General features: G+C 40.2%; 1 gene segment (V, D, J or C); it reads left to right on the top strand.

Moving 5' to 3' along the window:
* Positions 1-10,936: 10,936 nt before the first annotated feature.
* On the top strand, positions 10,937-11,537 carry LOC119532947. The segment is given in 2 exon segments: positions 10,937-11,088; positions 11,194-11,537. Coding segments are annotated over 2 exon segments (390 nt in total).
* The last annotated feature ends 967 nt before the right edge of the window (positions 11,538-12,504 follow it).

A 12,504-nucleotide genomic window follows, 5' to 3' on the forward strand; every position in this document is an offset into this window, starting at 1 on the left:
AATTCCTGAGATACTGTTATCTACAAGATAATAGCAATCCTCAGCTCCTCTCTGTTGATAACAAGGATCCCTCCCTGCATCACAAAACCCCCACTACCTTTTGTCTTATGCTGTCATACCCATTGGAGTGTCAACCCTTATAACCAGCTTGTTCAGCACCCACAAAGGGCAGAGTATTTTCATGTTGAGCTCTGAACCCACCACCATTCAGAGCAGCCCCTGAATCCATTTAGAGCAGCTCCTGAATTCAGGGCAATGTGACAGGCTTCCCACCTTGTATATAAGCCCCAAAATAAAAGCTCATGTCTCAGAACTTGTCCGGTGCTTTCTTTAGTCCTTTGTCTGCAAAAGCCCTCTTGGGCCATGACAATTGGCATGCCAGCCTGGAGACTAAAGAAATCCCAGGCATGGGATGACTAACAACATGAACTTGGGGAAGGGAAAGGGGAAGTCCCTGGGTGGGATACCAGGGTGGCCTGTGACATCTATGTGGGGAGGGGTGCCCACCTTCCTAAATGAATGGATGTCTGTGTGGGGAGGGGTAGCTACCCTCCTAGATGAATGGGGTCTGTCAAGGGACTATGGAGATGCGTATAACTCCCCGGCTGTACTAATAGCCCTCCTGCAACAGGCCACAGGACTTGTAGGATTTCATGAAGAAAAGGTAAGCTGCCAGGCTGCTGCAGCACTAGCCAGGCCACTCTTGGAGGCTGTATGTGCAGGTACAGAAAAGGCCTTAACAGCCAATGTGGCAGTCTGCTGCTTAGAAGAAGAAGTGAAGTTAGAAAAGGATAGGCAATTGACCCAAGCAGAATTGAAAGGCACTCTGCATAAAAGTTTAGAAATATTGGCTTGTGAGTACACTAGAGTAAGGGGGCATAAGCTGCCCAAAGGGCAAGTTAGGCATATCCTAGCTTCTCCTGACTGGGACCCTAAAGTGTGGGACCCTGTTGATTCTTCATCAAACGATGATGAACCCCTCTGACTGGGAAATTAAAACTGAGGAAAGTAAGCATTTGTGTCCTCTGGTCCAAGAAAAGGTGCCTTACCCCCGATGTACTATGGCAATATATCAGGATAAACTATCAGGGCCATTTAATAGCCCTGTCTGGCCAATGAAAAAAACTGATGGTACCTGGCAAATGACTATGAATTACAGCAAACTTAATATAGTAACTCCTCCTTTGTTTGCAGCTGTGTTGAATATAGCTACCTTGTTGCAGGATATGAGTACTCAAGCCGATTTCACTTTGTGTTAAAACTTGCTAAAGCTTATTTTAGTAGTTTAGATCCCTCCAGCCAGCCTGCATCCACTCTCATGTGGGGAAAACAACAATGGACATTTGCTGTACTTTCACAGTCCATCTGCCATGGTTTAATAGCTCAAGATTCAGCAAGGCCTAACTACTGTATCAAGTTCTTGGGTATTGTCTGGTTGGGTAAAACTAAAGCTATTCCTTTAGCTGTTGTTAAAATACAAAGTTATCCTACACTGCTAACTCCTAAGCAATTAATAGCTTTTCTTGGTTTGTTAGGTTATTGGAAACTATTTATACTCTATTTAGTATAAATTTAAAAATTTTTGTATACCCTAATTAGAAAAGGGAAAATGTGGGACTGGGATTTTCCATGGCAGACTGTGTCTATAAAAGCTAAGCAAACTATCACACAAGCACAGGCTTTAAGGGGGGTGGACCCCAATATACCCTGTGAACTGGATGTGACCAGTGCTGATATTGGCTTTGGGTGGGCTTTGTGGCAAAGGTAACAGGCTAAATGTGTACCTGTTGGATTCTGATCCCACCTATAGAAGGGCACAGAAGACAGATATAGCCCTTTGGAAAAGCAACTATGTGCAGCTTATGCTCTGTTACAAGTTGAAGGGCTAACTCAAAGGTGCCCAGTGACCTTACAGACAGCCATACCCATACAGGAGTGTCTATGTGATACTATAAACAAGTCCCATTCAGGGAGTGCTCAGCTGAGCACACTGACAAAGTGGAAGGCCTACCTCCTACAATGTAGCATTTTTAACAAGAGCTCACTGAGTGCAGAAATGCATGAAATTTTAGGACTGGTCTCCCATGTGAAAGAGCAGCATGTCCTGCTTCTTGTTGATCTTCCTGAGGTGGCTCCTCTCATGCCCACCATTGATGGGCAAGGAGGTGTACCTCACTCTGCATGGTATACTGATGGATTGGGACATGGGCAACCTGCTACTTGGATGGCCATGGTTGTCCAGCCCATGACATCATCTGGTAGGAGACTGGAACTTTGCAAAGCAGCCAGTGGGCTGAGCTGCGAGCTGTATGGATGGTCATTGTCCACAAACCAGGACACTCTTTGACTGTACAGATAACTGGGCTGTGTACCCAGGCTTAACTGCACCTGGAAGCAAGAACAATGGCCAGCAGCTGGTCATCTCCTCTGGGGAAAAGAAATGTGGGAAGATATCTGGACTCCCTGCCACAAATGCAAGGTAACTGTTTTTCATGTCTTTGCCCATAACACCAATTCATTACCAGGTGACATAGAAACCAATGCCCTAGCAAAAAGTCCACAGCCTAGACCAACAATGCATGAAGCTTTTGAGTGGCTGCATCAGAAAAGAGGGCACCGAGGATATCAGACCCTGTGGAGGCTGGCACAGCAATTTCAGCTACCCAACACCAGATACTACTTAAAAGAAGTAGTGGATGCTTGCCCCTCCTGCTCAATGCAACTGCCCAGATGTTTCCTCACTGACTTGGGCACATTGGCTGAGACCAGATCTCAGTCACCTGGTGGCAAGCAGACTATATTGGTCCCCTTACTCTGTCTAAAGGAGCAAAGTATGCCTTTGCTACAGTAGATATGGTTTACAGGACTGCTGCTGGCCTTCCCAGTGGGCAAGGCCAACCTAGAGGCTACAATGCATAGCCTAGAAAAACAGTGCATCCTTCAGGGTCCCCACACATGTGGACAGTGATAGAGGGACCCCATTTACCAGGTAGCTAACCCAAGCCTGGAATGCTGAGCATGATGTCCTATGGACATTCCACCTGCCCTACAACCCCACTGTGGCACAGTTGATTGAGAGAATGAATGGTCTTGTAAAAGAACACTTTCAGGATGATGAAAATTCCCTACAGCAATGGACTCCATGGCTGTATTCAACACTAATCAGTATCAACTCCAGGCCTAGGGTGACTGCCCCACTCCAGTTGAAATGGTAACTGCAGGGCCCATGCAAGCTTTGCAAATTCAGGTAAGAGGACCAGAAACCATACAACCACAATAATGATAATTTACTCATCTGTGCCACAAGCACTAGAAATTGGGGAAAATAAGGTCAATTGGCCCTGGTTCTGGCCAATGCAGCAGGTGTCCTAAGCCCATGGAGGGTTGGGATCACCCAAACCCTAAATATTAGACCATAATTTATTTTAAAATGACCAAAGATTATATACATTGCCAACCCAGGGCCCCCTATACCTCAAAGTACTATATGTATGACATTATCTACTCTTATTATGCCTAGGTTAACCATGGATGCAACCCCTGGGGGTCCTTCACAATGCCAAGGGGAAAAGATATGGTATTTAAGGCCCCATCATAATGCCCCCTCACCTGGGACAATGTTATCCACTGATGGAAATGTAGCCTGTGTATTGTTAGACCACCAAGATTTGCCTCTTATTGTACTCCATAAACATCTTTCTTTTTGCCCATAGCACTGTAGGAAACACATTTCTACAGTGGGCATCTGCAGTAAGCTCTGCACATAACAGGTCTCAGTGCTGGGCATGCACTGAGTTGCCTTCATCCAGTGCCACCAGCCTCCCATGGACCATCGCTCCTGCCAACCAGATGACTTGGGACACCATGCTGATGTGGCAGCACACTCACTGATGGCAAGTGTGGAAAGACTTCTTCCCTTTCTCTGCATCACTGAACATTTTTCCAAGACTGAATCTTATTCTTACATATATTCCCTGGTCCAGGAGCAAATTAATAAGTCCCAGCCTCTATTTGGGCATTCAGTACATGATGGCTTAGGATGGCTCACCGAGAAGGCTGTAACCATAAATAAAGTGGCTCTGGTTTGTATGGAGCATACTGAAGGATACAAAGAAATGGGATAGCTGCCCCCTGAACTCTGTGGCCTGACTGTCCGCCTACAAAAGAATAGCTATTTTCAATGGCAAAATATTAACATCCCCTAAGGGATGGCTTTGAACCTGCAGGCAGAATGGCTGGTCCTACCTGCCCTATGACTGGATTGGACAATGCACCTCAGGGCAAGCCTATGTGCCTGCTACCCTCCATGACACTTTGCCACATACACTCAGCAATGGGGAAATGGTAAAAACTAGATATAGAATAAAATGGACTGCCTGGTGGTTTTATCCTTTAGCTATTTTAGCTCCAGGTGGTGCCACCATGCTAACTTAAAACATATAGCTGCTTTAGCTAACCACAACATGCAAGTGCTCAATGAATCAAAATTAGCTATACCATTGCTTAATGATGAAACTACACAACTTAGGAAAGTAGTTTTACAAAACAGAATGGCTCTGGATATTTTAACCACTGCCCAAGGTGGTACCTGTGCTTTAATTAATATTCAATGTTGTGTGTATGTACCTGATAACTCACAGAATGTAACACAAGCTCTTAATCACATGCAATATCATATGCAAAATTATTGAACATTTGCCTGGTGATCTTTTGTCCAAATGGTTTAATTCTTTAACTTAGCTATGGTGCCACTTGTTAATAGGGTTACTGTCCATATGTACTGGTTTACTTGTACTCTGCTGTTCACTGTATTGTTGTTGTGGATTATGGATGCAACATCTGTCCTATGGTAAATGCAAATTGCTGCATGGGGGGGATTGTGGGAGTCCCAGGCCCAGGTCCTTCCCCAAAGACCTTGAAGACTGCACACAGCAGCTTGCATGACCTAGGTCAGTTAAGGTCTGACCTACTGTCCTTGTAAAATCAGGCCTCCAGTGCCAAATGTACTCTACAGCTTACCTCCCTCCTGAAACTACCTCCTTCCTGAAACTCCCTGGGATACTATTATCTACAAGAAAATAGTAATTCACCCCTTCTCCCTCTTGATTGCAATTGATCCTTTCCTACATTGCAAGACCCCCCCCCCCCCCACTGCTCCTGCCTTATGCTCTCATACCCATTGGATGCTGAGCCTTTGCAACCAGCTTGTTCAGCTCCCCCAAAGGGTGGAAAATCTTCATGTTGAGCTCTGAACCAGCCACCATTCACAGGAGTCCCTGAATCCAGAGCAGCTCCTTAATTCAGGGCAACATGACCAACTTCCCACCCTGTAGATAAGCCCCAAAATAAAATCTCATGTCTCAAAACAAACAAACAAACAAATAAATAAATAAATAAAAAAGGAATGCCTGATTAAAGATAATTAGGATAGATATAGGTTAGTTAAAAGTCAATATATATCTGCTTCTCCTGTTTATCCCTCTAAAACTGTTCTCAACCTATGCAGTTAATTCTATGCTCCATCTCAAATTGATTTGTGTGTGTGTGGCATGAGGTAGTAGTTGATGTTCTTTTATCTCCACATGGATATCCAGTTATTCACTGCCATTTGTTGAAGATATTTTCCTTTTCCCATTGAATTGTTTTGGCACTCAAAAATCATTTGATTAAACTTACACCCTGGTGAGTTTACCTGCAGTCTGTGTTTATGGGAGAGTCCTTTAAGCTGGCAGGGTTCTCATTAGGGTGAATGGGCAGGGTTCTGGGAATACTTTATGACCCCAACCCTGTCCAAATGCCAGATTAGAGGGTGCTTATTTCTCAAGTGCCAAACACACTAAAAATTGTTGCATTCCTCAGAGAGTTGAGTTAATTTTTATCCTGTGGGAAGTCATGGGTCAGCTGTTTTCTGCTCTGTGGGTGTGGCATAAAGTGTGGGGCTGGTGTAGTTATTCAGCACATGGACCTTCAGTTACTCACCGTATTCTGTCCCTCTTGGCATTCCCATCCACCATCACACCTACACTCACTCAGCCCAGAAATTCCCTAGGATTCCAAGGAATAGATATGGTCTCACTACCATTTTCACTGCAGTCTTCTCCTAGCTCATTTTTCACTTTTCACAATGTCCGATATTTAGAGCACAAATAGCATTCTAAATATAAAAGAACCCACAGAGCAAATGGGTTAGAGTTATTGCCATTATTTACACAAAGGATAAGCATTTAAAAGAGAAGTTGTTATTATACACTTTAAGAAAGTGGCTTCCAGGAAGGAAGGCAGTGCAACACCACATTCCTAAAGTTCCAAATACTTGCCTGGGACCAACAGAGGCAGGAGGTCAGCAGGGAGGAGTCACAGTGTGACTGCAGGTGGGCTCCCTTGTGTTTCTTGTTGCTGTGTTTTGAGGATGTTTTTTGGATCTAAGGTCTTTTGCTCTTACAGGTGTGCAAAAATATCTCCTCATTCACTGATTATTTAAATAGCTCAATTTATTCTCTAATGTGATCCTTCATGATGTAGCTTCATTTAGCATCTTTTAAGATTTTATTGTTAACTTTATTTCTGTGTTTATGTGATGTCACTTTCTGCTTCTCTGTCCTGTGAGACCTCTTATTTTTTATTGCCTTCAGCACAAGCTTTAGTTTCTTAGTCTTCAATATCAGCATGAAAGTGTACATATCAGCCTTTCCTCAAAGAGTACTGAGTAACCCCTCAGACTTGGGATACCAAATGTGAACAAAACCCATTTGTATCTTTCTTATTCTTGTTAATATTAAATGATGTGCCCATTCAGCTTTGAAGAATATTTACAAAAATTTAATTTCATTGATTTTCTGTACAATTTCTTTAATTTATCATTCAAATACAATTAACTACATGTATTTAAAATTTACAGTTTGGTCAGTTTTATCATATGTGTATACCTCAAACCATCACTACAGTCAATGTAATGAACCTTTCCATTATCCAGAAAAGTGTCCTTTTGCCTTTTACAATGTAACCCTCCCTCTACTTCTAGGTCTAGCAAATGGCCTGGCATAGTCAGGAAACCACTGCCCTGCTCTCTGTCAATATAGATTAGTTTGCATGTTCTGCAACAGTCTTCTCAATCAGAGGTTAATTTGCCCCTTGGTAGACATTCAGCAATGTCTGGAAATAGTTTTGATTGTCACATTTTGTGAAGTAGGTGCTACTGTCACCTACTGAGAAGAGGCCAGGAATGCTAGTAAATGCACAGGAGAGCCCCCAAATAGGGAATTATCCCACCCCAAAACAGTAGTTTTGAGGCTGAGAAACTATGTTCTAGAATTTTACATAAATGGATTCTTAGAGTATGTACTATATTTTGATTCTTTCAGTCAGCCTAATGGTGTTGAGATTCGTCTAGGTTGTTGTGTACATATCAATAAGTCACTTATTTTTATTGCTAAGTTTTATTTCATTGTATAGATACACCATATTTGGTTTATCCATTCACCTATTGGTGGTGTTTCCATTTTCTATTTTTTTTTTACAATGTTAAATCAACCTTATCTTTTGAGACATACCCTACTTGGTTTATATTACCCTTTACATATATACTCAACTTCAACATGTTAATATTTTGAAAGGATTTTTTGTCTATTTTAATGAAGGCTAATGGTTTGTAATTTTCTTCTGTGTAATGTCTTTGGTTATGCTGGCTTCATTAAATAAGTTGAACAACGATCCTTCCTTTTATTTTTTGAAAGATTGGCATTGTTATTATTTCTTCTTTGAATGTTTAATAGAATTCACAAAAGGAAACATTTTTGTTAAAGTTTCCTTGCTGGAATGACTTGTGATAACAATTTCAACATCTTTAGTAAATATTGGACTATTTAGCTTTTCTGTGTCTTTTTTTGTCCCTTTGGGTAAATTACATTTTTCCAAAAAGTTTTTCCATTTCACTTAAATTGTTGAATTCACTGAAGAGATGTTGACACCATTCTCATATCCTTTTCATGTCTCAAAACAAACAAACAAATAAATAAATAAATAACAAAAAAGGAATGTAAGATTTGTTGCAATGTCTCATCTCTTTTTCTTGATATTGGTGATTCATGTTCCCTCTTTCTTCCTGATCAGCCTAGAGAGAGGGATGATCAGTTTGTTGATCTTTCTCAGGAAACTGTTTGGTGCTTTGTTTATTTTCTGTTTTCTATTTTGTTAAGGTTTGCTCTTTTTTTTTTTTTTTTTTTTTTTTTTAATTTAACTATCTCCTTTTATTTTGGGATTTAACTCAATTTTCTTTTTGTGGCTTCTTAAAATGCTGAAACATTGATGGTTGTTCTTTCCTCTTTTCTAAGTTAAAACTATGCATTTAAAACTATACATTTTCATAGTTGTACTGCTTTAATTGTTCCCCACAAATTTGGTCTTGTGTCTTCATAGTCTGTCATTTCAAAATATTTTCTAATTTCCCATATGATTTTTATCTCATATTATGAATTATTTTAAAATCTGTTCAATTTCCAGTATTTGGTATTTTTGTAGATTTTTTCTTCTTATTGTTTCTTTATTTAATTCCATTGCAATCATAGAATACACAATTTAGACTTATTTTATAGCTCAGCACATGGTCTATCTTGGTGACTGTACCAAGTACACTAGAAAATAATGTTTATTTTGCAAGTGTTGGAGGCAGTGTTCTATAATTGTCAAAATGATCATGATTGATAATGTTATTCAGATATTCTGAGTTTTTACTTAGTTCTCATATCTTTGTTCTATCAATTGTTGATTGTGGCATTGTCTTTTTTTTAAAAAAATATGCCAATTTTTGTTTCATGTACTGTGTGTCTTTATTATTACACACGTACACATTAATAATTTTTATGCCTTCCTGATGAATTGTTCCTTCTTTCATTTTATAGTGCCTATTTTATATCTAATATACTTTGTCTTGAATTCTATTTCATCTGATATTAAATAGACATTACAACTTTCTTCTGCTTACTGATGTAAGACATCCTTTTTCATCTATTGTTAATTCATTTTTTATTGTGAATTTAACATACATACATAACAGTGATAACTTCCATCTGTCACTGTTTTTAAAATGTATTTCTTGTGGGCAGCATATAGTGGAGTCTAGTCTTTTTATCCACTTTGCCAATCTCTTCCTTTTCATGACCAATTTTAAATATAAATATTTAAATGGTTGGATTTCACTATACTGTTTCATTATTTTTTTTACTTTATATTTTTTGTTATCTCTATCCTTATCCTGACTTGTTATGGACTACTTGAAAACTTTTTTGACATTCTGTTTTAATTTAACTGTTGGCTTTTGGCAGCATTTGTCCTTTTGTTAATGGTTGTTCTAGGGATTACCACATTCATGGGTACGTATTAAAAGTCTACTGAGTTAATATTGTACCGTTCATGAAAATGCAGAAATCATGCACAAAATGTCTCTTTACTCACCAGCACTGAACTTTATGTATGTCACAGTTCATATATGTTACATCTTCATACATTGAAAATCCCACAGGTTAATACTATTATTTTTGTTTAAAGAACTGTCTGTATTTTTACAACTGAAGAGGAATAAAATAAGTCTTATATATTCATCAGCTATTTACCACTTCTGGAGCTCTTCTTTCATTCCTAAAGATTCAAGTTTTCCTCTCTTACCAAGGAATGTGGCTGAAATGACACATTTCACCTCAAACTTTGGAAAACTTTCTAAAATCCAAAAATTTCTGAATTCTGCAACATATGTAGACCTAAGGCATGCTGCAACTGTTCAAAAACTATGTCTTTCCAGTACCTGCAAATGAGCTGTATTCACAAATTTTCTATTTTAAAAATTTCTAAATCTTGGCTTTATTTTAGTGGACAATGTGTTGTGGAATTCTAGGATGCCTGTGAGGCTTTTTAACAATTCTTGCAATCAATATATTTCATAGACTCCTGCAAGCATACTACAAGACAGTTCTATTTCCAGTTTTATTCCTTTTGCCTATGTGGTAAAGTGTCTACCACCACAGAGGATTGGAAAATCCCTTTATATTCTTCCAGTGCAGAGGGAACTGCACTCTTTCAAGGCAACTAGCAATCCTGTGTCCTTTGACTTTTTGTTCCAAGTACTCTGCCAATGCCCAGCAAATGAGAGAAGTTAAAATGACAACCAGCCTGAAAACCAGCAATAATTGCTCTTTGTAGCTTATTTTTAACGATGTTTTCATCTCTTAATTTTAACTGTCAGTTTAGCCCATTTAGTTTCTGTCTTCTGGAAATATGTGTAAATTTCCTGCCTCTGAATGATCCCTATTCTTTTCATTCTTATGGATTTTGATTTATTCTGTTTTATACTTCTATTCTTTCAGTTAGGATGAAATTTGGAAGATATGGGGCAAAACCTTCCCATCCAGAGTTACATCATTTTATTAGGAAAAAATAGCACTGCTCTCATTTTACAGTCTTCATCTTTTTCCTATGTGGATGCCCAAGCACCAGTCTAGAGAAATATCTCAAGCATCCCCCATTACCACCAAGCAACACTGGGCCACACAAAGCTCACCCTGGGGCAACTGGCCTGACTCCTAAAGACCCCCATGGACTAGGATGACTAGTCTGATATATGTTTAGTTTTTAAATGAATTTCAGTCTCTATTTTTACCTAACATTCCATTTCATATGGAATCTAAGTTGATTATACACCATTACAGTTTTGGAAAGGGAGAAGCATGTTGTGTGGAAGTTTTTATACAATATCTTAGAAAATAGAAGGAACATACAAATTAGTTCTGTGTGGACTCTGGAGTTTTGTCCTGCACCTGGCCTCCAGAGGGCGCTGCTGCACAAAGTAGGGATCTTGTCTCTGTTGAAGATGCCCAAGTTCCCCTCAGCCCCGCCTCCCCACAGCTGGCTGAAGAAACCTCACCCAGTTCCTTGCTGACAGGGACAAGTGACAGAATTCAGAGATCAGAAGGCATCTGGGCTCATCTAAGCACTTTTCTGCCTGCTCAGGGAAGATCTTCCAGAAAGGAGCCTGTACTTTCCACTATCCAGCCATGCTCCTGCTGCTCACCCCAGTCCTTCAGATGCTTTTTGCCTTGAGTGAGTAAAGTTTCATTATGGTCCCTGGTCCACAGACCCTGATGAACACCTACTTTTCCTAGTGAAGTCTGCATTGCTTTCCCTGATATGATGTTGATTTTACAGGAGATGCCAGAGCCCAGACAGTGAGCCAGCCCCAGGTCCACATCTCCATCTCTGAAGAAGCCTCCCTGGAGCTGAAATGCAACTACTCCTATAGTGGATTTCCTTCTCTCTTCTGGTACATCCAATACCCCAGCCAAGGCCTCCAGCTTCTCCTGAAGTATGTATCAGGAGACAACAAGGTTAAAGGCATTAAAGGCTTTGAGGCTGAATTTCAGAAGAGTGAATCTTCCTTCAACTTGAGGAAACACTTGGTCCATTGGAGCGACTCAGCTGTGTACTTCTGTGCTCTGGGTGACACAGTGTCTGGGACTCCAGGGGCAGCTCAACACAAACCACTATCATAGGGGGTTGTCAGAGATTCTAGTGCTCTGCCTGTGGTATTTTTAATGATCTTTTTCTATGATGTCAAATGGGGCCCAGAGGGGCTGAGGGGACCCAGGCACTTCTCCATATTTCTGTAATTCCTTTTCTGCTTCATGTCTGATAAGTTTACTTCAGAAGATTTTGCTCTTTGTAGATATTACAGAATACAAATGGTGTTTTGGTTTGCTAAAGCTGATGAAATGCAAAATATCAGGAATGGACTGGCTTTTAACTTGCAGATTTACGTTTCTAAGGCTGTAAAAGCACCCCTTCTGAGGCATCAACAGGAAGATATCCTCTCTGAAGACCAGTATATGGTGAAGTCTGCTGGTCCTTCTCTCCCAGGTTTCATTGCTTCAGCTTCTAGCTTCTCTCTCTGTGGCTTTTTTCTAAACTTCTCTGGGTGTCTCTTGGGAGCTTCTCTTAATTTCATCTCTTAGCCTCTGTGTGTATTTTCACCTGTTATAAAGGACTCCAGTAAAAGGATTAAGACCCAGCTTGAATGAGGTTGGCCACATCTCAATCGAAATAACCTAATTAAAATGTCCCAACCACAATAGGTCTGTACCCACAGGAATGGATTAAAAGAACATGATCCTTCTTGGGGTACCTATAATCTCCAAATGACCACAGTTAATATTCTAGAATGATGAAGGCAATGGTGTTTTTATCATATAATAATCAGGTGCTCCAAAACCTGCCTTATGTAGGTCATTTATCAGGTTGACTGTGAGCCATGATGTGGCTTTGGAGAAGCAAGGTTTTCATTCATGACTTTATCTCTCAACACAGAAAAGAAAGGATGAGCTACTCTTGCTCTTTGCTTGCAAGTTTGCCTCCTTCTATATTTGGTCATTTGTAGATGTTTTTGTATAATGTCTTTTTCCTAGCATCCCCTGTGCTGGCCACAATGTGTCAGAATATCTTGTCTCAGTTCTAAGTACCTCT

Source organism: Choloepus didactylus, chromosome 4 (genome assembly GCF_015220235.1).
Source record: "Choloepus didactylus isolate mChoDid1 chromosome 4, mChoDid1.pri, whole genome shotgun sequence".
NCBI lineage: Eukaryota > Metazoa > Chordata > Mammalia > Pilosa > Megalonychidae > Choloepus > Choloepus didactylus.